The sequence below is a fragment of the Scheffersomyces stipitis genome, chromosome 4, assembly GCF_000209165.1.
Source record: "Scheffersomyces stipitis CBS 6054 chromosome 4, complete sequence".
Taxonomy (NCBI): Eukaryota; Fungi; Ascomycota; class Pichiomycetes; order Serinales; family Debaryomycetaceae; genus Scheffersomyces; species Scheffersomyces stipitis.
This window is the reverse complement of record NC_009044.1, coordinates 938,586-963,480: the sequence shown is the minus strand read 5'-3', so window position 1 is coordinate 963,480 and position 24,895 is coordinate 938,586. Positions and strand designations below refer to the sequence as shown.

Sequence of the window (24,895 nt, the reverse complement as noted above, 5' to 3'; positions counted from 1 at the left end):
ACAAATTTATTTCAAGATTGGCTTGAGGTTGTAGCGATATGAGCAGATTGAGAGCACTTAGTGTCGATAGATAGGATGCTGAAAAAGAATAATGGGTGGACTAGGATTCGATGGACGTCCAGTGGAAATAAGAGGGCACTTATCTCCACTCCAAGCGAACAATCTGGGGAAAAAATAAGTTCTGCCGAGGATATAAAGGATATACGAATGTGAAGAAGTGAAAAAATGAGCTAAGAAACACATGAAGGATTAAATGTCAAAAGTTTTATATCACAGATACAGTGCTATGGTATTAGTTGTCCTTTGTAGTATTTGTTTTTCCAAAACATGATGTTTAACTTCGTACCTTGTATTGTTTGGAGACAATTGATGAATCAGAAGTTGCAATCGTGAAATATTTTTTCTATTATGTCTGCAAACTTTTTAGAAATTGATAAAATTGGCGAACATATGTGTGGAGCTACTACAATTTTTGAGTATATAGTGAAGTGGTCTATAAAGTATGACTTTCCAAAGTCAATTATCGTTCAATTATCAGATAAGCAAGGTTCAGTTCATGACCGGAAAATGGGTGCAAACAAGGACGCAGCAGCAGAGGGACGTGCGACCACGAATCTATATGACTATAAGGTCCAATGAAGAGACGCTAGTAATTCCAACGTAAAGTCGATGGGTATGTTATATTGAGAGAGAGTGATATGCATCTGCCAGTAGAACTACTTAGAGGTATAGTGAAGACACATATTTGATAAAACGCATAACTCAAACAGTTTATCTCTTCACTTCTATTCGCATACAAAACTAAATGTTAGTTTCATGGCCAAAGCTTGAATATTTTGGATATACTATATTCTACTCTTCAGTATTGCACAATTGAGTAATAGAAGAAATGTCAAATCTGCACAATCGTTATCTCTGGCAGCCGTCTGATCTCGTTCCCGTAAACACATCGTGTGCTTCTGTGGTTCTGCCATCTCTAATGTGCCGTCGACCAAGTTATACGCGTCTATGCAGCACTTCTGTAGAACAATCTTGAATGTAATGAAATACGAATCTACAATTCAAGATCCACTTCAGCTCACCTTCCGCTTGTGTTATGCCCTGTAAAGATGGCCAATAAGAAACCGCTCGACGGTCTTTCCTTCTGCTGTACTGGAATCAAGGCCAAAAAACGAGAAGAGATTGCTGAAAAAATCGCTGCTCTCGGTGGTATCCATTATAGTGATCTTATGAGCGATGTGCGGTTTCTCTTGGTGGGGGATAGAGACACGGCAAAATACCAATTCTGTATCAAAGAACGTTACGACGTGACATTTCTTACGGAGGACTCGATCCTTGAGCTCTACGACTGCTGGATCAGAGGAGATGATGATGATTCTGAAAAGCTACAGATACTCTCCTACAAGCAGCCCGTATTCTCTGGGTTGTCCATTTGCATTTCCCGTATTGAACTGTCTGATTCGTACTGGAGCCATTTGTTTACCAATAGCAGTTTCCGCAAGAAACCAGCAAGCAAAGAATCACTTTCAGACTATTTCATGTACAGATCTTTGGCTTCTGAAGTGGCGAAAAACGGTGGAAAACCAGCGGACTCGCTCACTAATAGCAATTCTTGTATCGTCACCACACAAACAGGAGGTAAACGATATTCAAAGGCTGTAGAGTGGAGAATCCCCGTAGTTCACCCTCTTTGGATACACGATAGCCTCATTCGAGGGGCTGCACTCGACATGGAAGATTATAAGTTGTCTGAAGACACTAAAACTCTTTACGAATCTGGATCTAAAGTATGGAAACAACTTATTTTAGCCAAAACCCAACCCGAACAAAGTACTGTGGCTTCCGTAGCTGTCGATGCTAATGAATTCCAAGCAGAAAAGACTAAGAAACCTTTGAAGAAAAATGCAGAAATATGGAATTCTATCATGGACCATACGAGACAGCAAACACGTCGTTTTGTCCGTGATTCTTTGTGGGATGATGAGCCTGAATCTGATCTTAGCGTCCCGAAATCTTCTATTATCGAAAAGGAGACTATACGTACATCTTCATTCATGGAGAAACGAAGTATACAAGAACAGAAAGAGCTCCAGCAGAGACTGTTGTTTCTGGGCTACAACTTTCTATTGATCGGGTTCACAGATCATCAGGCGAACTTGCTCTCACAGGCTATAGCAAATCACGGCGGTGAAATAAGCACAGACACTATGGACAGCACAATCACGCATATCATCCTACCAGCAGCTAATGGCTCGCAGTCGCTGATGATGCTCAAAATTCTAGCACCACTGATAAAATCCAAGATCAGTGATGGAGATATAAAAGTGGTAACCGAATGGTTTATAGAACGATCTATTTTCTACAGTAGTGCTGTAATCGACAGATGGAGTCAACCCTTGAAGGGCATGATTAGCTCGAACAAGAAGTTCAAAATCTGTATTACTGGGTTTACTGGAATTGAACTTCTACATATCGAAAAGCTCATCAACAATCTTGGATTCGAGTTCTGTGAAACCTTGACGTCGAAAAGAGACTTGTTGATCATCAACATCAACTTGTTCAAGACAAATCTTAGCAAGAATTCTCCCAAATTGTTCCAATACAAGTATCCAGACATCACCAATTGTCCCACCTACCAATCTGGTACTTCCTCGGTGTCTGTTATTTCGTCCAAGAACAAGATCAATGCCGCCAAGAAGTGGGAAATCCCCATTGTATCAATATCGTATCTATGGGAAATATTAGAATTAAGTGTGAACAGAGAGGTGCCAGTGATGCCGGACTTGTTGGACTTGACCTGGTGTATTTTTGCACCCAAAAACTACAGCAGACCCAAGTCGTTGTTGGAGTATGTGCAAAACATGCATCCGGAAGAAGCAGAGCAGACCATTGATAATGGAGGTTCGATAGAACCAGAAGATCGCGAAGATGCTACAAAAAGGAAGCTTGACGAAGATGACAGTATTATGAAGTTGCCATCTCCAAGAAGAAACAGCACAAAGAAACAGAAGTATGGAAGATTGGTGGGACGGCAATCGCCAGAGTCAATTACAGCAAAGTTGACTCGAGTCGCAGAAGCTGCTCAGCAGTCGGAAGACGAGAAAATGATGGACGATAACGACGTAACGAATATTGAAGATGACGAGGTGTTAACCCAGGTCAGATACCAGGATTATGATTCTCTCAGAAATAATGAAGAATTATTGAAAAAGTTGGGAGAGTCAGAAGTGCAACTGGAACTAGACAAAGAGAACAATACTAGGAGTAAATCCAAGACTTCCCGAAGAAGTTCCAGGATGACAGGTAAATATAGTAAGTAGAAGAAGAAACATCCAAAATGGAAAGCAAAAACGCTAGACAGAAGAAACAATTTGAATGGGTGCAAATTCCTGATTATACTATGTACATATACCGGAATCAAGTAATTCTGTACTATTACTATAATTATCTATATTTAGTAGATGTAGAAAAGAGCAAAAAGTCTAATAAGAGAGGATGGATTGGAGCAGAAAAGAATTGCCATAATGATTGAAAAATACGATTGAGTTTAATGAACCGATATCGGCACAATACGTATTGACTTGGCCATGTCTACATATAGAACTTGTGTCTATATCTATGTTGAAATTACAGATATCTAGTTGCTGGAGAATCCAATGCGACTGTAGAGGTGAAATTTGAGGAAATGCCATCAGTTTGAAATCTGATGAGGGCTGGTGCCCTAGGAATACATACATTTTCTCACGTGCACATGAGAAGTTGTCACGCGCACCACCAAAACTGGAACTTGCCGTCTCATCGTGTTTGGTTACCCGAAAAAAAATTTTCTCGCGCATACGCAGATCCCCATGGTACCCACCCATTTAAATATATATGAGGGCTTCCTTCTCTTTCGGAAACAATTTTTTCCTTTTTCTTCTTCAGTATATCTTTAAATACATCAATCAAAATGGGTAAGGAAAAGACTCACGTTAACGTCGTTGTTATTGGTCACGTCGACTCTGGTAAGTCCACCACCACCGGACACTTGATCTTCAAGTGTGGTGGTATCGACAAGAGAACCATTGAAAAGTTCGAAAAGGAAGCCGCTGAATTGGGTAAGGGTTCTTTCAAGTACGCTTGGGTTTTGGACAAACTTAAGGCTGAAAGAGAAAGAGGTATCACCATCGATATCGCTTTGTGGAAGTTCGAAACTCCAAAGTACCACGTCACCGTCATTGATGCTCCAGGTCACAGAGATTTCATCAAGAACATGATCACTGGTACTTCCCAAGCTGACTGTGCTATTTTGATTATCGCTGGTGGTACCGGTGAATTCGAAGCTGGTATCTCCAAGGACGGTCAAACCAGAGAACACGCTTTGCTTGCCTACACCTTGGGTGTTAAGCAATTGATTGTTGCTGTCAACAAGATGGACTCCGTCAAGTGGGACAAGAACAGATTCGAAGAAATCGTCAAGGAAACCTCTAACTTCGTCAAGAAGGTCGGTTACAACCCAAAGACTGTTCCATTCGTCCCAATCTCTGGTTGGAACGGTGACAACATGATTGAACCATCTCCAAACTGCCCATGGTACAAGGGTTGGGAAAAGGAAACCAAGGCCGGTAAGTCCTCTGGTAAGACCTTGTTGGAAGCCATTGACGCTATCGAACCACCTTCGAGACCAACCGACAAGCCATTGAGATTGCCATTGCAAGATGTTTACAAGATCGGTGGTATTGGTACGGTGCCAGTCGGTAGAGTTGAAACCGGTATCATCAAGGCCGGTATGGTTGTCACCTTTGCCCCAGCTGGTGTCACCACTGAAGTCAAGTCCGTCGAAATGCACCACGAACAATTGACTGAAGGTGTCCCAGGTGACAACGTTGGTTTCAACGTCAAGAACGTTTCCGTCAAGGAAATCAGAAGAGGTAACGTCTGTGGTGACTCCAAGAACGACCCACCAAAGGCTGCTGAATCTTTCAACGCTCAAGTTATCGTCTTGAACCACCCAGGTCAAATCTCCTCTGGTTACTCTCCAGTCTTGGATTGTCACACTGCCCACATTGCTTGTAAGTTCGACACCTTGATTGAAAAGATCGACAGAAGAACTGGTAAGAAGTTGGAAGAAAACCCTAAGTTCGTCAAGTCCGGTGATGCTGCTATCGTCAAGATGGTCCCAACCAAGCCAATGTGTGTTGAAGCCTTCACTGACTACCCACCTTTAGGTAGATTCGCCGTCAGAGACATGAGACAAACCGTTGCCGTCGGTGTCATCAAGTCTGTTGAAAAGTCTGACAAGGCTGGTAAGGTTACCAAGGCTGCTGTCAAGGCTGGTAAGAAGTAAACTGACTGAATAGACTGAAAATTAATATTTATGTTTATTATTGTATAGTTTATTGATGAATATAGTTCTTTGAAGTATATGTCTTTGTAAAGCATAGAGTAGAAAAGTAGAACCTGTTGGTGTAGCTTCAATTTGAGATCACTAATAGTGGACTATCAGTTTCATGCAATTGTACAGTTGCGTTGGGACTTTTGCATGGTCTGCTTCAATTGAAACACTATTTGGTGCCTGTAAAAGTTGCGTAGTATTTTGAAGTACTACCACGGGTAGATTTCTGTTTATGGATAATAGCAATACGTTCGTGTATAAGACTATCCATATCTGATAGCTAAACGCGGGGGATTGCAGTTTATTATTGTTCATATTGTCTGATTTCAGCAATTTTCGGATCAACTTTATGTACAATTTTCGGAGAAATTATCTTAATCCTTCTAGGAAGTACTGTTCTGGGACGGTTGTATGTTTCAGTAACATTTCGTTTTTGGTTATTCATCCTAGTCAGCTAATGAAATGTCCTGTGAAACTAGCATACAATTAGTAATCATGCTATAGATAAGCCGAGAAGTCAGCGAACTTGTTTATATGGTGGTCTCACTTTAAGCTGCAAGGATATAGTGCTAAGTGAACAATGTAGTATTTAATGAAGTACGAATTTGGCAAATTGCGAGGTCTGAGATTTTTCCAAACCAGTCGGAAGCATTAATCATGAGCACAGGAGAGGAGCTGTTCAAGGACTTTGTCAAGATCCTCGACAAGCTGATGCCAAGAGACTTTTTCAGCTTTAGATATGCACATTTGGAAGAACACACTCCTCCAAATAGCAATATCAACGAGACTACCACGAAAAGCAAAAAGAAGAACAAGGATGTAGACTCAGACGGAGAACATCTTGATCACATCCCCACTTTGGCAGATACAATCGCTCATTTAAAGTTGCTTAAAGCGTTTGCCGTGTTGAGAGATTCAATCGTAGATGAGAGTTTAGAGCCAAGGTATTCCATTAAGGTGTGGCAAGTATTCATTACGAATGCAGTGAGACGGTTTATCATCTTCATTACGGCATTGAAAGAGTACCACAATCTTGAGCCGAATTCACCATTTGACGAAAGGAATATATTTGACACTGCCAGAAGCAACAGATTCATAAAGACCTTAGATAGTTTGATACCTCCCTTGGATGTAGTCATGGTGTGGCATGCCTTCTTGTTGAATCCGAAGAGCTTCTATGATAATTGTGTCAGAAATGACATCTTGCCGTTTGGAATGTTTCCCTTACCTTTGAAGAGGCTTAGTGATTCTATAGATAATGACAGTTTTGTCTACAAACCATCAGAAGTCTTAAAAGACAACTACTTGGATGTGGTTTCATCCTTTACGGTGGAGCCCACCGACTTGATCTATGACATGGACAACTTCGCGATGTATGAACAGTTGGTTTCAATCAGTTGTCCTTCTTGCGATCAAATCATCTTGAAGGATATTCCTTACACCAATGATGCTTCTACTGGGTTTGCAGACGATGGTTTCAAGCAGAAGATTAACTATGGCAAATGTAGATGCCAATTCAGTGATATCATAACCCATGAAGAATTGCGCAAGCGTCAGTTGTATGCTGACGTTCGATCAGATATACCCTTGCCAGGGTTGTATAAATACTTCTCCAATGTTATCTCTGATAAGTACTTCAGGCCACGTAATCCGGTTAAAATAAACAATTTCATCAAGAAAGAGTTCACCAGATTAGCACTTAATAGCATCGGTACCAGGACCCTTGAAGATACCATCGCTAAAGCATCATCAGACAAGAAATATGTTAACCGTATGAGAATACTACTCAGACTCTACCTACAGATGAATTTGATTAGTCATACGGTGGCTCGTGGAATCCTAATATGTGAAGACTTGGTTGGTTGCGTTCTAAGACAAGAACGGTTCGTCAAAAAGATGAACGAGATCGATTGGCTTCATTCTCCGTTGATCCAAGAAGGGTTGGCTGAGTCCGTTATTCGATACAGTAGATTTTTTAAGTTATTGACATCGTATGAGCATAGGCTCATGTTGGTTCCGACTCTAGACATTGACCTAATCTGGCATACTCACCAATTGTCAATGTACTACTATTTTACAGATTGCCAGAGTACAGAAAGAGAGGCTGTCATTGACCATGACGACAAAGTAGAAGAAGGAAGACTAGACGACTGTTTTGAGAAAACGGCCCGCTATTACAAGTATCGGTTTAAACAAGACTACTCGCTCTGCCATTGTTGGTATTGTCTTCTGTTGAGGAGTAAGAGCCAGTCGAAATTGAAGTCGATATTCGGCAAGAAGAAGATTGAAGCAAAGTTGGCCGAAACGCAGTCCAGTCCTTTATTCATGAATGGTATTGGGATTACGCACATCAGCATTCACAATGCCATTTGTATTCCTAATACGTACGCTGAGGAAAGAAGAAAATGGCTTGAAAAGAAGTATAAGGATAAGAAGTCAGGCGAATCATTGCCATGGCAGATGCCCAAACTAACAGACTACTATTTCTATCCGTACTTGTTTGTTGTACCTCCTTTGGGGCCAATAGCGAAGACTTCGTGTCAGCTCTACGATAATGGATTGTGTTCTACAGTTCGAGACTTCATGAAGAATTGCATGGGTGTTAAAGGCTGTGCTGGTGCGGGCTGTGGAGGAGATCCATTTGAACCAAATGGAGATCCACCTGATTTCAGAGCCCTCCGTGATCACGATTCTAGTCAAGTACGCTATTTGAGCCTGGTAGGATACTGAGCTGTGAGAGAAAAAAATGGGTAGAGACAAAAGGTGCATGATTTGATGACTACATTGCTGCTTGCTATGAACAGTGTATATATAGGCAATAGGACATCTCTAGTATTCTTGCTTAAGAAGAGTGTAGCAGTTGGCTTGTAGCTCTCTATCTATAGTTCCTGTACTTAATCTCCTGGTACCTGATAGAGAATAAACCTGTACTGCACAGGCCGAGGTAAACATCATCAACGGCTTTAACTTGAAATTCTCCATTCAGACTCGAATTATGGCCGTCAGCTTGATAAGGACCGTTGCTTTATAGAGGTGGAACAGAGCAGAAGCAACAGAAGATTTTGGCTTTGTAGCAGAAAAAAAGGAAGACTACACAAACACGAAAATGACGGACTATCTTGATAGAGGTGTACGTTTAGGAGGAGACGAACGTGACTACAATCATGCCACCGATGGGGAGTACAAGAAGCTCCGTGCCAAAGCTGACGACTTGTACAAGAAAAGGAACCAACTCAGTCAACAGTCGCAACAGGCATATAAAAGCGGCGACAAACAAAAGGCACACGAGTTGAGTGAGAAAGCAAAGCAGATTGTAGATGAAGCTGAAGGCTATAATCGTCAAGCAGCGGAGTATGTGTTTCGGGAGAATAACGCCGACTCTGGCCCAGATGAAATCGATCTTCACGGCTTATATGTCAAGGAAGCCGAGTATATCTTGCAGAACAGAATAGCCAACGACATCAGGACCAATCAGTCGCACTTGAGAGTAATTGTAGGTAAAGGGTTACATTCAGCCAATGGTATAGCCAAGTTGAAACCAGCCATCGACCAGATGTGTGACGAGTGCAACTTAAAACATAAACTCGATCCACATAACTCAGGAGTCTTGGTTATCGACTTGACCAATACCCAGTCTTCACAGGTTCCAAACCACTGGGGGCCAGTTTCGCAACCACAAGCTGCTTACCATGGCTCTGGCCAGCCCCAGTACCAACAGCAACAACAAGGTGGACAGCCTGGTTACTACCAGCAACAAGGAGGCCAGGGCCAGAACTCCGATGTGTCCAACATCCTTGTCAAGATCCTCTGCTTCTGTGTCAAAAACCTTACCAAGTAGCAGTATGGAGTATTGTAGTATCGTATTATATGCGAAACATCTTCTATTCTATGGTGTATTGTATAATATGTCGTTAGTCTAACAACACAAATTGATAGCATGAGACGTTACGAGTTGTATAATTTATATTATAGTATATCAGGTTATTATCATTGTAATATTGCAAAAGTTGTATGACTATACAAAAGACAAATTCTATGTAATAGTATGGTGAACTGAATGTAGATTTAATTAGATTCGAAGCTGGGAGACTTTGACACTGGACATGTTCAGATAAAAATCGTAGAAATCCAATAGACATGTATCACAGACATGTGAAATAGATATACCAAAGATAAAGTATCATACAATATTAGTCATAGTGTCTATCTACCGCATTAACAAGCACATCCACTGGATTCACTTTCCAAGTGGATGTTGATGGCATCGTTATAGTCATCGGATACATCATTGCCATTAGCATCATTTAATTCTTCCTGTTGCAAAGCCATCTTCGCGATGACTTCAAAGGCTGCTTCAACATTGATGCCATCCTTAGCACTAGTCTCAAATACGGGGTAGTTCAAGCCTCCCAACTGGTTGTTGGTGATGTTCTGCAACTTCTTCTGCAACGACGGAATCTTCTTGGCTTCATCTACATCGATCTTGTTACCTATTATGATGAATGGGAAATCCTGGGGATTGGAGACGTTGGATTGAACCAAAAACTCATCCTTCCACGAGGTTAAGTTGTTCAACGACTTCTCATTGGTCACATCGTAACACAATACACAGCAGTCGGCACCTCTGTAGAAGGCTACACCCAAGCTCTGGAATCGTTCCTGACCTGCGGTGTCCCAAATCTGTAATGTCACCTGTTTATTGCCGTCAATGGAAATCTCCTTGGTGAGGAAATCGGCCCCAATGGTTGCCTTGTACTGATGCGAGAACTTGTTGTTGACAAATTGCTGCATCAAAGACGTCTTTCCCACGCCTGAGTCTCCCAAGATGATCACCTTCAACAAGGTCTTTTTTCTGCCAGACATGGTGCAATACAAGAAAACAAATGAATACGATAAATGTAAAAGAAACAATAAAAACTGTTGATAGCTGGAGTATGCAGTTTAGTAATCTGCCGCTTTTGCAATCTGTTATAACCACTAAGATTGTAACCTTCTACACAACAGTGCTGTTAATGATGCTGTCACTAAAGCCTGACTCGCCTAGCGATAATGTCTATTTCCCATTGTATCTCCCAGAAATTGCTTGCTGAGTGTATTGCAATCTGCAGGAATCAATTTAATGTTATCTATTTTACATGCAGGTCGCGAAGGACCAGAGCCTAGAAATAGTTTTGGAGCTCCTTAGGCTAGAAATATGGATGTTAATGCTATTAGTATCGATGTTGGACCAGTATGATTGACGTAGTTAGCATATGACTAATGTCTTATTCTCACTTCTATTTATAGTTTTTTACACAATTCTTTTGCTTATTTTCGCGCTATTTATGCGATTTCTCTAGACATTTCTTGGAAGCTCTTCAGTTCTTAAATTTTTCAAGCTCTTCCTCATAATCCTTCCGCATAAAAAAGATTTTCGGTATTACTCTTTCATTATAAGAACCTTCCGAACACACGACGACTATATCAGACCTCACTGGACACTGCGTGACTCATGCCCTCACCCAGCACATCTCGCAAAGATTCGTGGTAATCTTCCGAACCTGTTGGTTGTCACGTGAAACAGCCATATGAGGCATTGCTTGAAATCCGGGGTTCCAGACTGGCGAGAAACTTGCCGATCCAGGTAGTTCCGAGGCCTCAGTTTCAGTGATGGTGGGGTACTATTAATACCTGAATGAATCCTTCAAAAGTCAAGAATCATGGCAACTATTCTTAAGCATCTATAACAAACATCTACAGAAATGTCCAACCTCACTACCCTGATCCAATTGACCCAACAAAGCACCTACAAGTTGAATAACGGACAACATATTCCGGTTGCCGGATATGGTCTTTACTTATGTCCCGATGAACAATCGAAACACTTGGTCTACAAAGCTTTGGAAGCCGGTTACAGACACATTGACAGTGCTGTATACTACGGCAACCAAAGACTGGCAGCACAGGCTATTGCGGAGTTCCTCAAAGATCACCCGGAAGTTAAGCGTGAAGACATCTGGTTCACTACAAAGTTGACTAACGATGCGCATGGGTACGAAGAAACCAAGAAGGAGATTGCTCTTATTGCTAGTGAAATTAAGGAATCGCTTGGCTATCTCGATTTGGTCTTGCTCCACTCGCCAAAATCCAACAAGGAAAGAAGATTGGGCACTTGGAAAGCGTTGCAAGAATTCGTTTTGCACCCACAGAACGAAGTGCTAAACATTCGCTCCATCGGAGTTTCCAACTTCGGAGTCGACCATTTGGAAGAAATCTTGAACTGGGATGGTTTATTAGTGAAGCCTGTGCTTAACCAATTGGAATTGCACCCATGGTTGCCGCGCTTGGAATTGCGTGAATACTTGTGTAAGCACGATATACTTGCCGAAGCATACTCTCCCTTGACTCAAGGTTACATGTTGAACGATCCAGAATTATTGGAATTGGAAAAGAAGTCGGGCATCTCTAAAATCGAAATCCTCATTAAGTGGTCCTATTTACAGGGATTTGTCGTTTTAGTTAAGACTGAGAAAGAGGAAAGAATTGCTCAAAATCTCAACATCTTGCCGAAGGGAAACAATGACATACTCGGTGAAACTTCAAACTTGGGCAAGATCGAGTTGCCACTGTCTGTATTGGAAGCTCTAGACAAGCCGGACTCTCATGTCGTCTTGACTTGGGATAATGTCGATCCTACTCTCTACAAGGACGGCGACATTTAGAGCTGAAATGCTTAATATAAGATTAGAACGTAAAGTTTGTGTTATTTAGTATTAGTAATAAAGAGGCTTTGATATTTTTCACATTTTATTTGCAGCTGTAGCAGCTCATCATATGTTGCAACCTTCTTATAAAATAATGATACAACTCGGAGACATTTCCCAATACGGCAAACCCGCCGTCAAAAAAATCTAAATTGTGAGATTTGGACTTCTATCTTTCCCCCAATCTTGCCGTTTCGAACTGCTCCAACAAAACTGAACCCCTATAGTTTGCCTCCACATATTTCCTCTCAGCTGCAATTGTGGGGTTGTTTGTTTTGCCCCTGGTGTAGTACAGAAAATAAAACGCACCAAGCCATCAAATGTCACTATGGAGAGATTTTTCAAATGCGAATCATAACCATTGTATGGCATCAGATTTCGTAAAAGCCACACAGTTGGAAATCTGGGGAACTATAAAAATCAGCGGTATTTCCCATGAAATGTTGAAATAGCCAAATTGCCAGAAATCAATTCGAATTATAATTCTGATTTTGAATATCTTGCAATCGCGAAACTTTCCATCAAATTTGATACTTCACTATAATGTCTTCTATAATCAGCTCCGCTCCAATTACCAAGCTGACCAAGCTCAAGTTGAACAACGGCACCGAAATTCCTGTTGCAGGATTCGGAGTTTATGAGATTGAGGTTGCTAGTGCCGCTGACTTGGTGTACCAGGCTCTTGCAGCTGGTTACAGACATATCGATTCCGCAGTAGGCTACAACAACGAAAAAGAATCAGCCCAAGGTATCGCCAATTTCTTGAAGGATCATCCTGAAGTCAAGCGTCTGGACGTTTACTTCACCACCAAGATCACCAACGGTGCACATGGCTACGATAAGACCAAGAAGCAGATCCAACAGATTGCTGATGATGTTAAGGAGTCACTTGGGTATGTGGACTTGATTTTGGTTCATTCGCCATTGTCTGACAAGAAAAGAAGATTAGAAACCTGGAAGGCTTTACAAGAACATACAGTAGAAAACGATGTTTTGCTTATTAAGTCAATTGGAGTCTCTAACTATGGAATTAACCATATAGAGGAAATCTACAATTGGGAGGGTTACAAGGTAAAACCAGTGGTGAACCAAGTAGAGTTGCATCCTTGGTTGCCTCGTACTGAGTTAATCAAGTGGTTGTTCAAGGAGAACATCTTACCCGAAGCCTACTCGCCATTAACTCGTGGTGAGAAGTTTAGTGATCCAGAGTTAACAGAATTGGCCACTAAGTCGGGTATACTGAAGCCAGACATCCTTTTGAAATGGGGTTACATACAAGGATTCATTGTGTTGGCGAAGACGGCACAAATACCAAGAATCAAACAAAACTTGGATGCTTTGCCAGATTCGGGCTCCGTTGAGTTGCCTGATTATGTTACGAAAGCTCTTCATAAACCAGACTCGGTGGATGTCTTGACTTGGGGAGGTAATGATCCCACATTGTACAAAGATCCCGTAGCTTAGTATGATAGAAAGTCTTATAAGTCGTTGAATTAAATTAATTGTACTCTAATTACTATGTAGTGTAACGGAAATGCTTTCGCTGGGAATCAGATAGATCGTAATATTCCTCATCGTCAATCTCCTTTTCATCTCTGGACACCGGCTTTTCCAGATACACTTCGTTTTCGTCGTACTTCCTCGATTTCTTGGAATTCTCCCAAATACATATCGCCCAATATATGCCAGCAAACATCATGCAAATAAGGAAAGAACAAAGCAAGGCGATAAAACCTCCAGTGTATCTTGGAGCCTGGTTAGCCCTAAAAGTTTGAGGGCCAATAAGAGCTCCCACACAATAACCCAAATAATTGATAGAATAGGTGACAGATTTCTTGGTGTTTCCAGAAGTGTTAGCTTGGGCAAGGGACATCATCACGACGTACGGAGCAAAGTAGAAATAAAGCAAGTAGAGACCAACCAATTGCGGTGCCACGTTCAGCCGGTCCACGGCATATATGATAGCTGACCCAACAACCGGAGGTATAAGTGAAATAATTGCAATCAAGCAACGCTTGTTGTTGAATTTGTTACATAAAAACGTGAAGAAAATGGTAGCAAGGGTTGCAATGACACCTGTTGGAATACCCATCAACGATGCTTTCATTGCATTAAATCCAAGGTTAAAAATGATTATGGAAGAAAACGTTGAGAGACCACCATTGCAAATATTTATACCAATGTTGAAAAAGAATATGACATAAGTTTTGCTGTCGAGAACTGCCTCCTTGACTTGTTGCCAATCCCAATTATTATTCTGAACACCGCCATTGCTTTTTCTGATAATCCGTCTCACGACGTAGACCTTTTCTTGGTTGGTAAGAAATTTGGCGTTCAAGGGAGAATCTGGCAAATATACCCACATGAGACAACCCCAAAGAAATGAAATAGAACCCACCAAGATGTAGAGAAACTTCCAGGCTGGGACTGTGGAATGATGAAAATAACCAACCAACCATGACAAAAACCCATTAATAACTGAAGAAGCAAAGGCAAAAACAAAAGCCAAACGAGTAGCAATTTCTCCCTTGGAATAAAATCTTCCGCAGACAAGAGTACACCCAGGGACAATAGCACATTCGACAAACCCCATAAGAAACCGAATAGCAGCCAACCCAGCGAAACTTCTACCAACACACAATAGAAGTGTTAAACTACTCCAGAAAAGTGAAGCGGTTACTAGAACTTTTCCCAATGGAAACCTCTGCAAGAAAAAGGACATGGGGAACATCCCGACTAAGGAACCAAGGAAAAGAATTGATCCTAGCCAGGAATACTGAGATCCTGTTAAATTATTGTCCGGAATGTAGCCATAAATCGCCGCTGTACCCTGGGAAACCTTGTCAACTGCTCCCATCGTCGCTGTGAAGAAAAGCATCGGTACCAAGATGAAATCAAGTTTTTTTATAATTCTTCTTTCTTCATCTTCGGTCGCCGGAGGGTATTGGTGTTCGTTTTCAGCGAGAAATTCGGCACCATAGTCTACATTCGACTTCCGGGACAGTTCAATTAAATGTTCAGTCACTAGCTTCACATCACCTCCCTTGAAAGAGTCTCCAACAATCGTCCATCCACCCATTCTGAAGTATTTAACAGCTATAGGAAGACAAAATTCTGGTTCTGCACCTAAATAAGTACGTAAGACCCAAGAGACAATGGTCTATCAATGAGAAACGTATAGAAGGATGGCGGAAACGACGAAAGAACACACACTATCAAATCTGAAAGAAAAGGAGATACTTTAGCAGAAATTATTTGCTGCCTTTCCGAGAAATCTCGGTGTTCAGGTGATACTAAATAGTAGTTAGACAGTGCCTAAGTGAAATTTCATTTAGTGAAGAAAAAATGAACGGCTTAAGGGGCGGGAAGTCTTGGGGTGATGAAGAGTTGCAGCGGACAATGTTTTAGCGTTATCTGCTATCACTGGAATCTAAATGAAGAAATACCAGGATTACAAATAGTGTTGAAAAGCGAATCCGGAAAGATCAACGGCTAAACCAAATAATGAGACTGTGATGGAGGCAGAGGCATTGGCTTTTTTTTTTTGTAAATTAAGAGTTTAATTTTTTGAAGTGATTTGCGACAAACTTAATTTCCCCAACAATGGTTATTTTCTAAAGAATTGTGAACTTGAAGTAGGACAAATTGCAAAATAACCTTATACCCTGACGTATCGTAACCTGGCTGTAGCATTCAAGACGTTTCATTGAGTGGGACTGCAAGGTAGGATCATTGTGTTCGAGATTCACACTTAAATGGTCCCTACTTAAATGGACTTTACACTTAAATGGTCTCTGGTATTTCCTCCTGCAGAATTGAGGCTTCTGTGTGCTTCTACAATGCAGCATACAACCACACAGCGACTTCGGAACTCATGATTTTCTCCAGTTTCCGAAGACAACAGGTTGGCGAGTCGGTTAGTCCTGTACTGAGCAATGGAAGCAAGCAAACGAACGTTGGTAGTTAAGAGCCACTATCACACTCAAGTAGAATGTGTCTTTCGTTTACACCTTCACATTGAGTGGTGTCAATCCGTTTGTCATTCTGCATGTTTCTTTCTGTTTGCTTTTCATTTATAAATGTCAACAACTTTAACTTTATTATCTGATTCGTTCCTGCAGCCCTTTTGGAGCAAATGCATCCGGTCCGATAATACGTCCCCACTCTGATCCGGTGGAGTTAATTCGTTTGGAAAACACGCTGGTGCTTATACTGGGTGCAATTTAGAATTAACCGCTGGTGTTCCTGGGGTAATCCTATTCTTGGAGTTCAAAGTATTATTTTTAACTTAATGTTCCCAGTTAGAAAATACAATTACAGTGTCTGCAAAACCTAAAAGGTTGATGAGTAAATTATACATGTTACATTTACGATTAATAGGACAATTTATTGCAAAGTTAGGCTAATGGCTGGTAGTTGCGTAATTGTGGAAAATACTCTGACACAGGAGTGAGTCGATTCAAATTGTTCCTTACTACCTTTGAGTCGGCAAAGCGAATAGGCAAAACCAGAATAATGAAAAGCTAACCAAGCATAATTCTATTATTACACAGCTGCCTCACAAAACTTGTCTGACGATTAGGTTATGTCTTGTGTGATCGAATAAAGGTAACGGAATGGTATGAAACTCTGCAGATTCCTTCGTTTAAGGGATAGGCCACAGCCACAGATTGGAATCTCAATTGTGCCCATTAGAAGACTTATATAATCAATAGTAATAAAGGGAAACCAGGATTGATAATCACACCATGGAACTCCGTCTCACATGTTCATTTCTGATGTCTAATTCATACAATGAATAGTTGTAATGGGTTAGTAATATTACTCTGGGGCATCTCTCCATGTGCAGCACCATAAGGTATGGGGTTAGGAAGAATTGACTGTTCTCCGAAACGACAGTATATAAGGGATAAATTCCCGGTTCACAGAGCAAACCGGTATATTTCTTTCGGTTGCGTTCAATTGACTTGTGTTCTGTCTTCGGCACTCAATTGAACCTTACTATACTTTCAGCCATGGTTCCCGCACCAAGAACAGCCATTATCTACTATTCGTTGTACCACCATATTGCGACTCTCGCTAACTCTGCCAAAGCAGGAATTGAATCTGCGGGAGGAGCTGCTGATATCTTCCAGGTTCCGGAAACCTTGCCTGACAACATTCTCAAACTCCTCAAGGCTCCACCAAGACCAGATGTGCCAATTGCTACCAATGAAACCTTGAAAGAGTACGATGCCTTCTTGTTCGGTATTCCTACCAGGTATGGTAACTTCCCTGCACAATGGAAGTCCTTCTGGGATGGAACGGGTAGTCTCTGGGTAACTGGAGCTCTTAGAGGGAAGTATGCTGGAGTATTTGTCTCTACCGGTTCTCCAGGTGGAGGTCAAGAAACTACTGTAATCAGTTCTTTATCAACATTGACCCACCACGGAATTGTCTATGTTCCATTAGGCTATGGCCATCCTGGTATCACCAGTTTCGACGAAATTCATGGTGGTTCTCCATGGGGGGCCGGTACTTTTGCTAAGGCTGATGGTTCAAGAGAAGTAACAGAACTTGAAAAAGAAATCGCAAAGACTCAGGGACACGATTTCTTCAAGACCATCACCAAGTTTAAGGAATAGGCAAGATTCGTGCTTTTTCAGGATAGTAAAAAGTGCAACAAGTTAAGCGTTATATCTATATAATTTTTAAATATATATATATATGTATAGACGTAAATTATACTACTGAACACACTTCACGATTTTGTAATTTGGAATTAGGAGCTTCTACGCGTTTATCGGATGTTAACTCAATTCGTAGTTTTAAAGTGGCTCAGCCAGTGATTGCAAATCTCTCCAGTAATGTCGGGGTTTGATCTGATAGAAAATGAAGTTAAAAATCTGGTCACTTAATCGGAATGCAGCATGTTCCGTTTTTTCCCTTGTATGGTTTATCGGAGGTGAATCATCATTGACGTAAGTGTGATTCTCCATAGTCCTCTGCGGTGAGTCACCAAGGATTGGAACGCATGCAAACAACAAGTTCAATTGCTTATTTTTTACAATCTATCATTTAGTTAGTCGAGATGCGGCCTGGTTGGTGGAACGGTGTTCTAAGTTCTGAGTCTTCGACGATCTTTGTTACCGTAAAATGCCGTACAAGATCATGAAATCGAAATGCCTGGAAACATACGAAAGGCGTAAAGGAATAAACTCCGTTATACCCTCAACTTTAAGTTGCAAGTATCTCTTTTAGTAATTTCTATGTTCAGTCAGTAGAATTTCCAAGACTTGAATTTCATTAATGTAGGAACAAAGAGATTCACCAGAACCTAAGTCCTGAGCGAAGATATAAAAGGGAAGCACAATTGCATTCTTTAACCAGAATTTTCGGCTACAAAATCACAGGAAATTAACAATTCAAACAATGGCTAAGACTCCAAAGGTTGCAATCATCTACTATTCATTGTACCACCACATCTCTACTCTTGCGGACTCCATTAAGGTTGGAGTTGAATCTGCCGGAGCCCAGGCAGATTTATTCCAGGTACCGGAGACGTTAGCACCCGAGGTTCTTTTGAAGCTTAACGCTCCTCCCGCGAGAGAAGTGCCAATAGCTACAATCGAAACTTTGAAAGAATACGACGCTTATTTGTTTGGTATCCCCACCAGATTCGGAACGTTCCCAGTCCAGTGGAAATCGTTCTGGGATGCCACTGGTGGAATTTGGGCTGCTGGAGCTCTCAGAGGTAAATTTGCTGGAGTGTTTGTGGCTACAGCAACTCCTGGTGGTGGACAAGAAGAAACTGTGATCAATTCATTGTCGACATTGACTCACCATGGTATTGTCTTTGTTCCATTTGGGTACGGTCATCCAGGGCTCAACAGCTTTGCTGAGATTCGTGGTGGTTCTGCTTGGGGAGCTGGAACGTTTGCCGACGCGGACGGTTCTCGTAGCGTGAGTGAATTAGAAAAGGACATAGCCAAGACACAGGGTCACGACTTTGTCACTACTATCACTAAATTCAGTTAATATATATCTAAGAGTTCACATTTTTTTACATATATCTACTTTTTTTCGCAGCCATTTCAGTAGGAGCAGTACAGAAAAAGCGGGAAATCCATGCATTGAAATTTGAATAATCGCGCGCACGACTTTTTTTCAGTTTCCAGAGACATTGAAGTTGTTAATCGAAGAACAGTGCTTTCACAACTGGAAACTCTTTTACAGCTAGAGTATCATATTCAGTATAGAATGTCGCAGAAACCATCATCCAAGCCTATAAGGCAGGATTACATTGCCAAAGTGCGTTATACGAACAACTTGCCTCCACCACCATTGAATCCTAAATTCATACAATATAACACTACAGAACAGGTTTCGTCACAGAAGGAAGCCGAATACCTTATTTCGTCAGTCTTTAGAAAGGAAAACTTCACTCGTTTGATGGAGAACATCGACGAGGAGTTAGGTATGAACTTGAACTTGATCAATAATCGTGGCTTTTTGGATAATGGGGACGAAACGGTTATCAACAACTTTGTAACAAAAGACAGTGGTAATAGTAATAGCAACAAGAGCGGGTTGGTGACGTTGCACCCTCTGGATCGGGCTTTGTTAAGAGATGCTGGTATCGGCAAAATTTCCAAGTCGGAGCCTGGTGTTTCGTTTTTGAGAAGAACTGAGTATATCGCCGATATGCATGTAGCTAAAGTTAATGATGAACTTGAAGATTCGAAAAAGAAGAAGAAGAATACAGCCGAGACTCATGATCCTGAGGCTCAGTTACGTGCTGTGGAAGACACCTTTGATAATGCCCAGGAGTCGTTGACTAATTTCGCACGCTTGAAGCACCCCAAGAAGAAGCATTTGAAGGCTGTGGCTGCCTGGCCGTTATTGCCGGACACTTCTGCAATGGACACAAAGTATATTGCTGTCAAATTTTTGGGCTCAGCTTCTATCAGCAGAGAATTACAAGCCAACAAGAGAAAAGACAAAAACTACAACGAGGTTTTGGAGAAGAATGCCTTGGAGACAGCTATATTGAAGCCAATCACATCTGATGATGGAGAATGGATATCGTTTTACGAAGTTCGTGACGCCAACAAGGCTGTGGAATTAAACAGCCGCTTGAACTCCACAGAAAGGGAACGTCCCATTGTCAACATGCTAGACGAAGACGTCGAGGGCCAGGAACTGTACAAGTTCAAGCATTTAAAGAATTATGATATGAACTTCAACAGATTCACTAAGCCCTACGAAGAGTTATCAATCAAATTTATTCCAGAAGAAGTCGGATCGAAGAAGAGGAAGGTAGCATATTATTACCCGGTTTCGGGACGTATCGACTTGAAAAAGCATCGTTCCTCTACAAACTCGGAAATCAACCGTTTCCTCAAGGACAGTACTGTAGACGTTATCAACTTCAAGTTACGTGAACCAAGCACCAACGAAATTAAAAAGATGGATGCTATTAGATCTGAGTTTGATCCGATGGAATACGAAGGTGAAGAAGAGGAAGAGGACGAAGAGGACGATGCTCAAGCTGACGATGCTCGAGCTGAGGATGTTCGCGATGTTGGTGAAGAATTTAACGAGGCTTCAAAAACAGATGAGGCCGACTAAATGTATTATAGAGTCTGTAGAAAGGATATACAATAACAGAATTACTTATCAAAAAATAAAGGGCTATGTATTGTTGATTATGACAGTAGATATATAGTCTAAAAGTTTTTGTTATATTGAGTTTTGAGCTATCTTCTTAATAGTAGGTGCAAAAAGTATTGTCAATGGCTTTGGTGTACTAGCGACATTGACAGCATTGAATTGAATTAAATTGATACTATTCAACTATACAATTAAAGTCTTTGTATCATGCAATGACACAATTGAGTTTTTTCTTCTTTTCTTTCTTATCAGACGAAGAACCTTCATTTGGATTTTGTAACAGCTTACTCTTGCTCTCAGGTTTCACTGGTGGAGCATTAGCTGCCTTTGCTTTTCTATTATAGTTCTGTTGCATCTCTTTCGCCATGGCGGCGTCCTCCTCCTCCTGGAGCTGTTTTACAAGCAAGTAGTCGCTTCCATCGATGCCAGATGCGCCTGGGGGCAAGTCTTGGTCGATATCAAGAATAGGAAGAAAGTCTCCATCAAAAAACAAGTCGTCCTTGCCACTAATAGAGTTGAACGATTGCCAGATAATGAGATTCGACTTATCCTGGAATGAAGAATCAGTAATGAGCAAGTAGAACTCCAGATCTGCCTTCTTGAAGAGAGTATTGAAATGGTTGTTACGGAAAAAGATTATAAACTCTTCCTCATTCAACTCATAGTTAAGTCTGTTCAAGCCTATTTTTGTCAACTGAGTTCTGTTTAAATCGATCCACTTGTTTATCAATGCCTTGTTGTTGGCTAACTGGAGGTTGTTCTGGCCTGACTCAGCCAGTTCTTCAGTAAGCAAAAAATCTTGGATCTGGTCAAAGGTCTGTAGCTTATACACCAATTCTACTAATTGTGAATACTCATCTTCCTTAGGATACTCGTCATTGTCAACAACCACATCTGTAGGCTTGTCATGTCCCCACAGATCGGCATTTTCGTTTTCAATCTGGTTAATGACCCATCCGTGCTTGAACTTCAATTCAAACACGTCAAACAACACAGATGCCAAATCCTCTTTGGCAAAGTCGCCATTAGTCAAATTAGGGTTGACCAGAAGCCCCGTATGAAGCAGTGGCAAGGCATTGAGAAGTTTATCAATTTCTACATTCAAGGCCTTATCTTCTTTATAAATTAGCAAAAGATCGCCTATTTGGCTGAGTACTTTGTTAAGCTCTATCGAGCCAAAATTCTTGTGGCAGGTGTTCAACACTTTCTTAAAGTCAGCAACACCTTCAAGTTTGGCATTGCCGGTCGCTGATTTTCCCTGGAGAGACAAGTTACGGATTTGGATTTCGTAGTTGAGAAGAAGCGAGTTGACCATAGCGATGAGCGGACAGGGACCATTTACGTCCTGAAGCAATATGGGCGTGGTGATCTTGCTTTCTGAATCATTGGACGAGTAGTCTAGTGACCAGTTGACGATCTTCGTCTGGAACTTGACCTGGGCAGAGTCGGCGGAATTGGGCATTACGTTACTAGATGTGGTTGAGTATCAAAAGACTTACGCAACACAAGCAAAAGTACCAATGAAACGGTGATGTAGACAAACGAGTGAAGTATGAATGCTATTGAGATCAACAAATGGCGTGATAACGAAGTTTCTGTGAGTGCAAACTAGCTATTTATCAATTCTGTTCAACTTTCGATAAGACAAATTGCGGGGGTAGTTGACGATACTTGTGCAGCTCGTCTAGCAATTCAATTTCAAATTCAAACTCAGCTGAGGACAGGGACTACGAAAGACTCCAAAAATGAAATGGAAAGACGAGAATGATGAAAAGTATTACTCGCCGTCTGAAGAAAGAGCCATAAATATGCTCACTATCTTACAAGCCAGTACAGTTTTTCCAGACGAGGAGTCTGTACCGTCAAGAGATAAAACGAGGCACTGCCATATTTGCCGAGCCACGGGCACAGTGCCTCGGCAGGCACTGGCAAGAAAGATGCAACGAGACTAACATGTTGCACTTTCTCTATACTGGAGTATGGTCTGATGTGATTCTATACGTATAATCTAATTGCAAATATGTTTGTGTCGAATGAATGGATCTCATGGCTGGACTATGTGGGCGTTCACCTATAAATTAATCTAGCCGAACTAAATATAACTCCGATCTGGTTGCGAAAAATTTATGAGGCTCTGAAAATTCATTATCAATATCAATACCAGTTTTCGGTATCAATTATCACTATTAAGATTACACATCTATGCTTTTAATAATGTTCTATTCATTCTCCATAATCATCGTGTATATATGCTAAAATGTTTGACTAACCTTTCAATGTTATACTGAAAAGATTCATATATTATAAACGTCTCTCGCTTTTCTCGCTTTTTATACATATTCGCTTTATCTGAAAATACTACAATGACAACAACAAATAACCCACCAAGACTACCCCAGCAGCAGCAGTGCCCAATACAACATTGGTATTGAAGTTCTCTTGGTCGATTCTTCTCTGCATGCTCTGGTCGATTCTGGCTCTGTCGTCAATGATCTTGCTTATCGCATGTTGAGGCTTAGATACGCCAGCAGGCAAGGCATTGACGTCAGGATACATGGTTTCACAGTACTGCTCAATCTCTCCACATTTGATGCCAATCTTCAAGTAGTTGGGGTCCTTGACATTGGACTTGTGGTTTATGATCTGAACATACTTTCTGAAAATCTTGACTACACCGGGAAAAGTTCTGCTTTGCAAGATCAACTCACAGGTGGTGCCCTTTCTGATCTTTACATTGGAATGCAACACCTTTGGGTTGTTATAGACGGTGGCCAAGGTGGCTATAGCCATGACCTGGGGAATGGCACAGAAGTTAAATGAGGAAGGATCTTTCACTAACGACAAGAACTCCAACACATGCTTAACATGACCCAAAGAGTTCAACACCAACTCGCTTATACAGCTCAAGCCCTGAGCCTCTGATTCGGAAGAAGTGTCCTTGTGGAAAGAGGGCAATGCGTCGGTGTACTTGGACCAGACTTCCTTGGGCCAGAAGGATCTGCCGTCTTCCAAGTCTTCGTGGTAGTCTCTGATGATATTGGTCTTTTGCAAAAACAACCCCATCGAGTTGGACTTGACAAAACCATCTGCAACAAGTGAGTCGTCGGAGAACTTGGCCAACACCATGAACTTGGTCAAACCTTCGCCTACAAGTCCAGCTACATAGTGACAGTATAAGTCGTAGTCAGCAACAGTTTCCACACCGTTGAGATTGAAGTTGTCATCCAAGATATAGTCGGCCATTCCATTGCCCATCTTCTTGGTTATGTCCTTGATGATGTCCTGGTACTCGGGCTTCAACTTGTGGTACTCGGTCAAAACCTGGTCAAACTCAACCAACACGATTCGATCCTGTTCGTCGGGTCCAGACCCGTTAAACGTCCAATCAATTTCGTTCAACTTATCGTCGAAGCTACGCAACAAAGGAACCTTGAAGCCGGGATCAAGTGTCATGTCGTCTTCAATAGTATCCAAGGCACGCAAAACCAAGTAGAACAACATGATGGCATCACGGATTTCTGGATGCAACTCTTTGATGACTGCTGCAAACGACCGCGACGTCTGGTTCAACAAATAGTAGCATCTTTTGAGGGTGTCTCCCTGTTTTTTGGGATCTACAGGATGCAATGGCTGTCTGAAATACAATAACTGTACTACAGCTTTCAACTCGTTGGGATGAGTGAGAAGTTGTACGATTTTCCCCATTTCTGGCTGCAAGTTGAACTTTATATACGGCTGTATGAGAATTGCTCACAAATATACAAAGAACGCAAAAACTGCAATAGCAAAGAGCTTTTTCGGGTCAATTGATAAAGAACTAGTAGCTACAGATAGTTGAAAATATATATTTATCAAGTTCCAACACTTTTTTTCATCGTATAAACGCGACTTAAACGAAGTGCAACACGTGACTGAAATATTTATATAGACACGGTTTTGCGGCTGACTCGAGGTATTAGGAGGAGAAGAGTGGAGAAGATAGGAGATAAACGGTATTGGTGCTTATATAGCTCGTTTGTATTGTATCTATTGTATCTATTCGTATATAGCATGCTAACGCAAATTGGTTCTCAAAGTGTATATGCTAGTCTTTATATCTCAGCTATAAGTACTTAGTCTTCTCTCT

General features: G+C 41.3%; 13 protein-coding genes across 13 annotated transcripts; 9 read left to right on the top strand and 4 right to left on the bottom strand. All coding sequences in view use genetic code 12, as the record gives it.

Annotated features, from left to right (window-relative positions):
* Positions 1-1,109: 1,109 nt before the first annotated feature.
* Positions 1,110-3,341, top strand: DPB11 (DNA polymerase II complex component; the record flags this gene model as incomplete). The annotated part of the gene is made up of 4 exons (XM_001384455.1): positions 1,110-1,462; positions 1,493-2,040; positions 2,086-2,901; positions 2,956-3,341. 4 exons carry the CDS (start codon positions 1,110-1,112, stop codon positions 3,318-3,320), a joined length of 2,082 nt encoding a protein of 693 aa, XP_001384492.2.
* Positions 3,342-3,943: 602 nt separating this feature from the next.
* TEF3 (translational elongation factor EF-1 alpha) lies at positions 3,944-5,414 on the top strand. The gene has a single exon (XM_001384454.1). The coding sequence runs from the start codon at positions 3,950-3,952 to the stop codon at positions 5,324-5,326; it is 1,377 nt and encodes a 458-aa protein (XP_001384491.1). The 5' UTR covers positions 3,944-3,949; the 3' UTR covers positions 5,327-5,414.
* Positions 5,415-6,223: 809 nt separating this feature from the next.
* On the top strand, positions 6,224-7,777 carry PICST_58441 (predicted protein; the record flags this gene model as incomplete). The annotated part of the gene is made up of 2 exons (XM_001384453.1): positions 6,224-7,138; positions 7,178-7,777. Coding segments are annotated over 2 exons (1,515 nt in total), but the record flags the coding sequence as incomplete, so codon positions are not given.
* A 745-nt stretch (positions 7,778-8,522) lies between these two features.
* PICST_21863 (predicted protein) lies at positions 8,523-9,200 on the top strand (the record flags this gene model as incomplete). The annotated part of the gene is made up of 1 exon (XM_001384452.1): positions 8,523-9,200. A coding segment is annotated over one exon (678 nt), but the record flags the coding sequence as incomplete, so codon positions are not given.
* A 151-nt stretch (positions 9,201-9,351) lies between these two features.
* On the bottom strand, positions 9,352-10,389 carry PICST_67584 (Gtp-binding protein of the rab family). The gene has a single exon (XM_001384100.1). The coding sequence runs from the start codon at positions 10,235-10,237 to the stop codon at positions 9,590-9,592; it is 648 nt and encodes a 215-aa protein (XP_001384137.1). The 5' UTR covers positions 10,238-10,389; the 3' UTR covers positions 9,352-9,589.
* Positions 10,390-11,115: 726 nt separating this feature from the next.
* On the top strand, positions 11,116-12,075 carry AKR1 (Protein with similarity to aldo-keto reductases; the record flags this gene model as incomplete). The annotated part of the gene is made up of 1 exon (XM_001384451.1): positions 11,116-12,075. One exon carries the CDS (start codon positions 11,116-11,118, stop codon positions 12,073-12,075), a length of 960 nt encoding a protein of 319 aa, XP_001384488.2.
* A 585-nt stretch (positions 12,076-12,660) lies between these two features.
* Positions 12,661-13,581, top strand: AKR2 (Aldo/keto reductase; the record flags this gene model as incomplete). The annotated part of the gene is made up of 1 exon (XM_001384450.1): positions 12,661-13,581. One exon carries the CDS (start codon positions 12,661-12,663, stop codon positions 13,579-13,581), a length of 921 nt encoding a protein of 306 aa, XP_001384487.2.
* Positions 13,582-13,588: 7 nt separating this feature from the next.
* On the bottom strand, positions 13,589-15,530 carry DAL7 (putative MFS allantoate transporter). The gene has a single exon (XM_001384099.1). It carries the CDS (start codon positions 15,194-15,196, stop codon positions 13,634-13,636), a length of 1,563 nt encoding a protein of 520 aa, XP_001384136.2. The 5' UTR covers positions 15,197-15,530; the 3' UTR covers positions 13,589-13,633.
* A 1,602-nt stretch (positions 15,531-17,132) lies between these two features.
* On the top strand, positions 17,133-17,741 carry PICST_44845 (NADH:quinone oxidoreductase; the record flags this gene model as incomplete). The annotated part of the gene is made up of 1 exon (XM_001384449.1): positions 17,133-17,741. The coding sequence occupies one exon, from the start codon at positions 17,133-17,135 to the stop codon at positions 17,739-17,741; it is 609 nt and encodes a 202-aa protein (XP_001384486.1).
* A 787-nt stretch (positions 17,742-18,528) lies between these two features.
* Positions 18,529-19,134, top strand: PICST_31495 (NADH:quinone oxidoreductase; the record flags this gene model as incomplete). Its single annotated transcript, XM_001384448.1, has 1 exon — positions 18,529-19,134. The coding sequence occupies one exon, from the start codon at positions 18,529-18,531 to the stop codon at positions 19,132-19,134; it is 606 nt and encodes a 201-aa protein (XP_001384485.1).
* Positions 19,135-19,356: 222 nt separating this feature from the next.
* Positions 19,357-20,727, top strand: PICST_45484 (DNA-directed RNA polymerase II regulator; the record flags this gene model as incomplete). Its single annotated transcript, XM_001384447.1, has 1 exon — positions 19,357-20,727. One exon carries the CDS (start codon positions 19,357-19,359, stop codon positions 20,725-20,727), a length of 1,371 nt encoding a protein of 456 aa, XP_001384484.2.
* A 367-nt stretch (positions 20,728-21,094) lies between these two features.
* Positions 21,095-22,231, bottom strand: PICST_58602 (predicted protein; the record flags this gene model as incomplete). Its single annotated transcript, XM_001384098.1, has 1 exon — positions 21,095-22,231. A coding segment is annotated over one exon (1,137 nt), but the record flags the coding sequence as incomplete, so codon positions are not given.
* A 748-nt stretch (positions 22,232-22,979) lies between these two features.
* On the bottom strand, positions 22,980-24,559 carry ERG9 (farnesyl-diphosphate farnesyltransferase). Its single transcript, XM_001384097.1, has one exon. The coding sequence runs from the start codon at positions 24,472-24,474 to the stop codon at positions 23,128-23,130; it is 1,347 nt and encodes a 448-aa protein (XP_001384134.1). The 5' UTR covers positions 24,475-24,559; the 3' UTR covers positions 22,980-23,127.
* Positions 24,560-24,895: the final 336 nt, after the last annotated feature.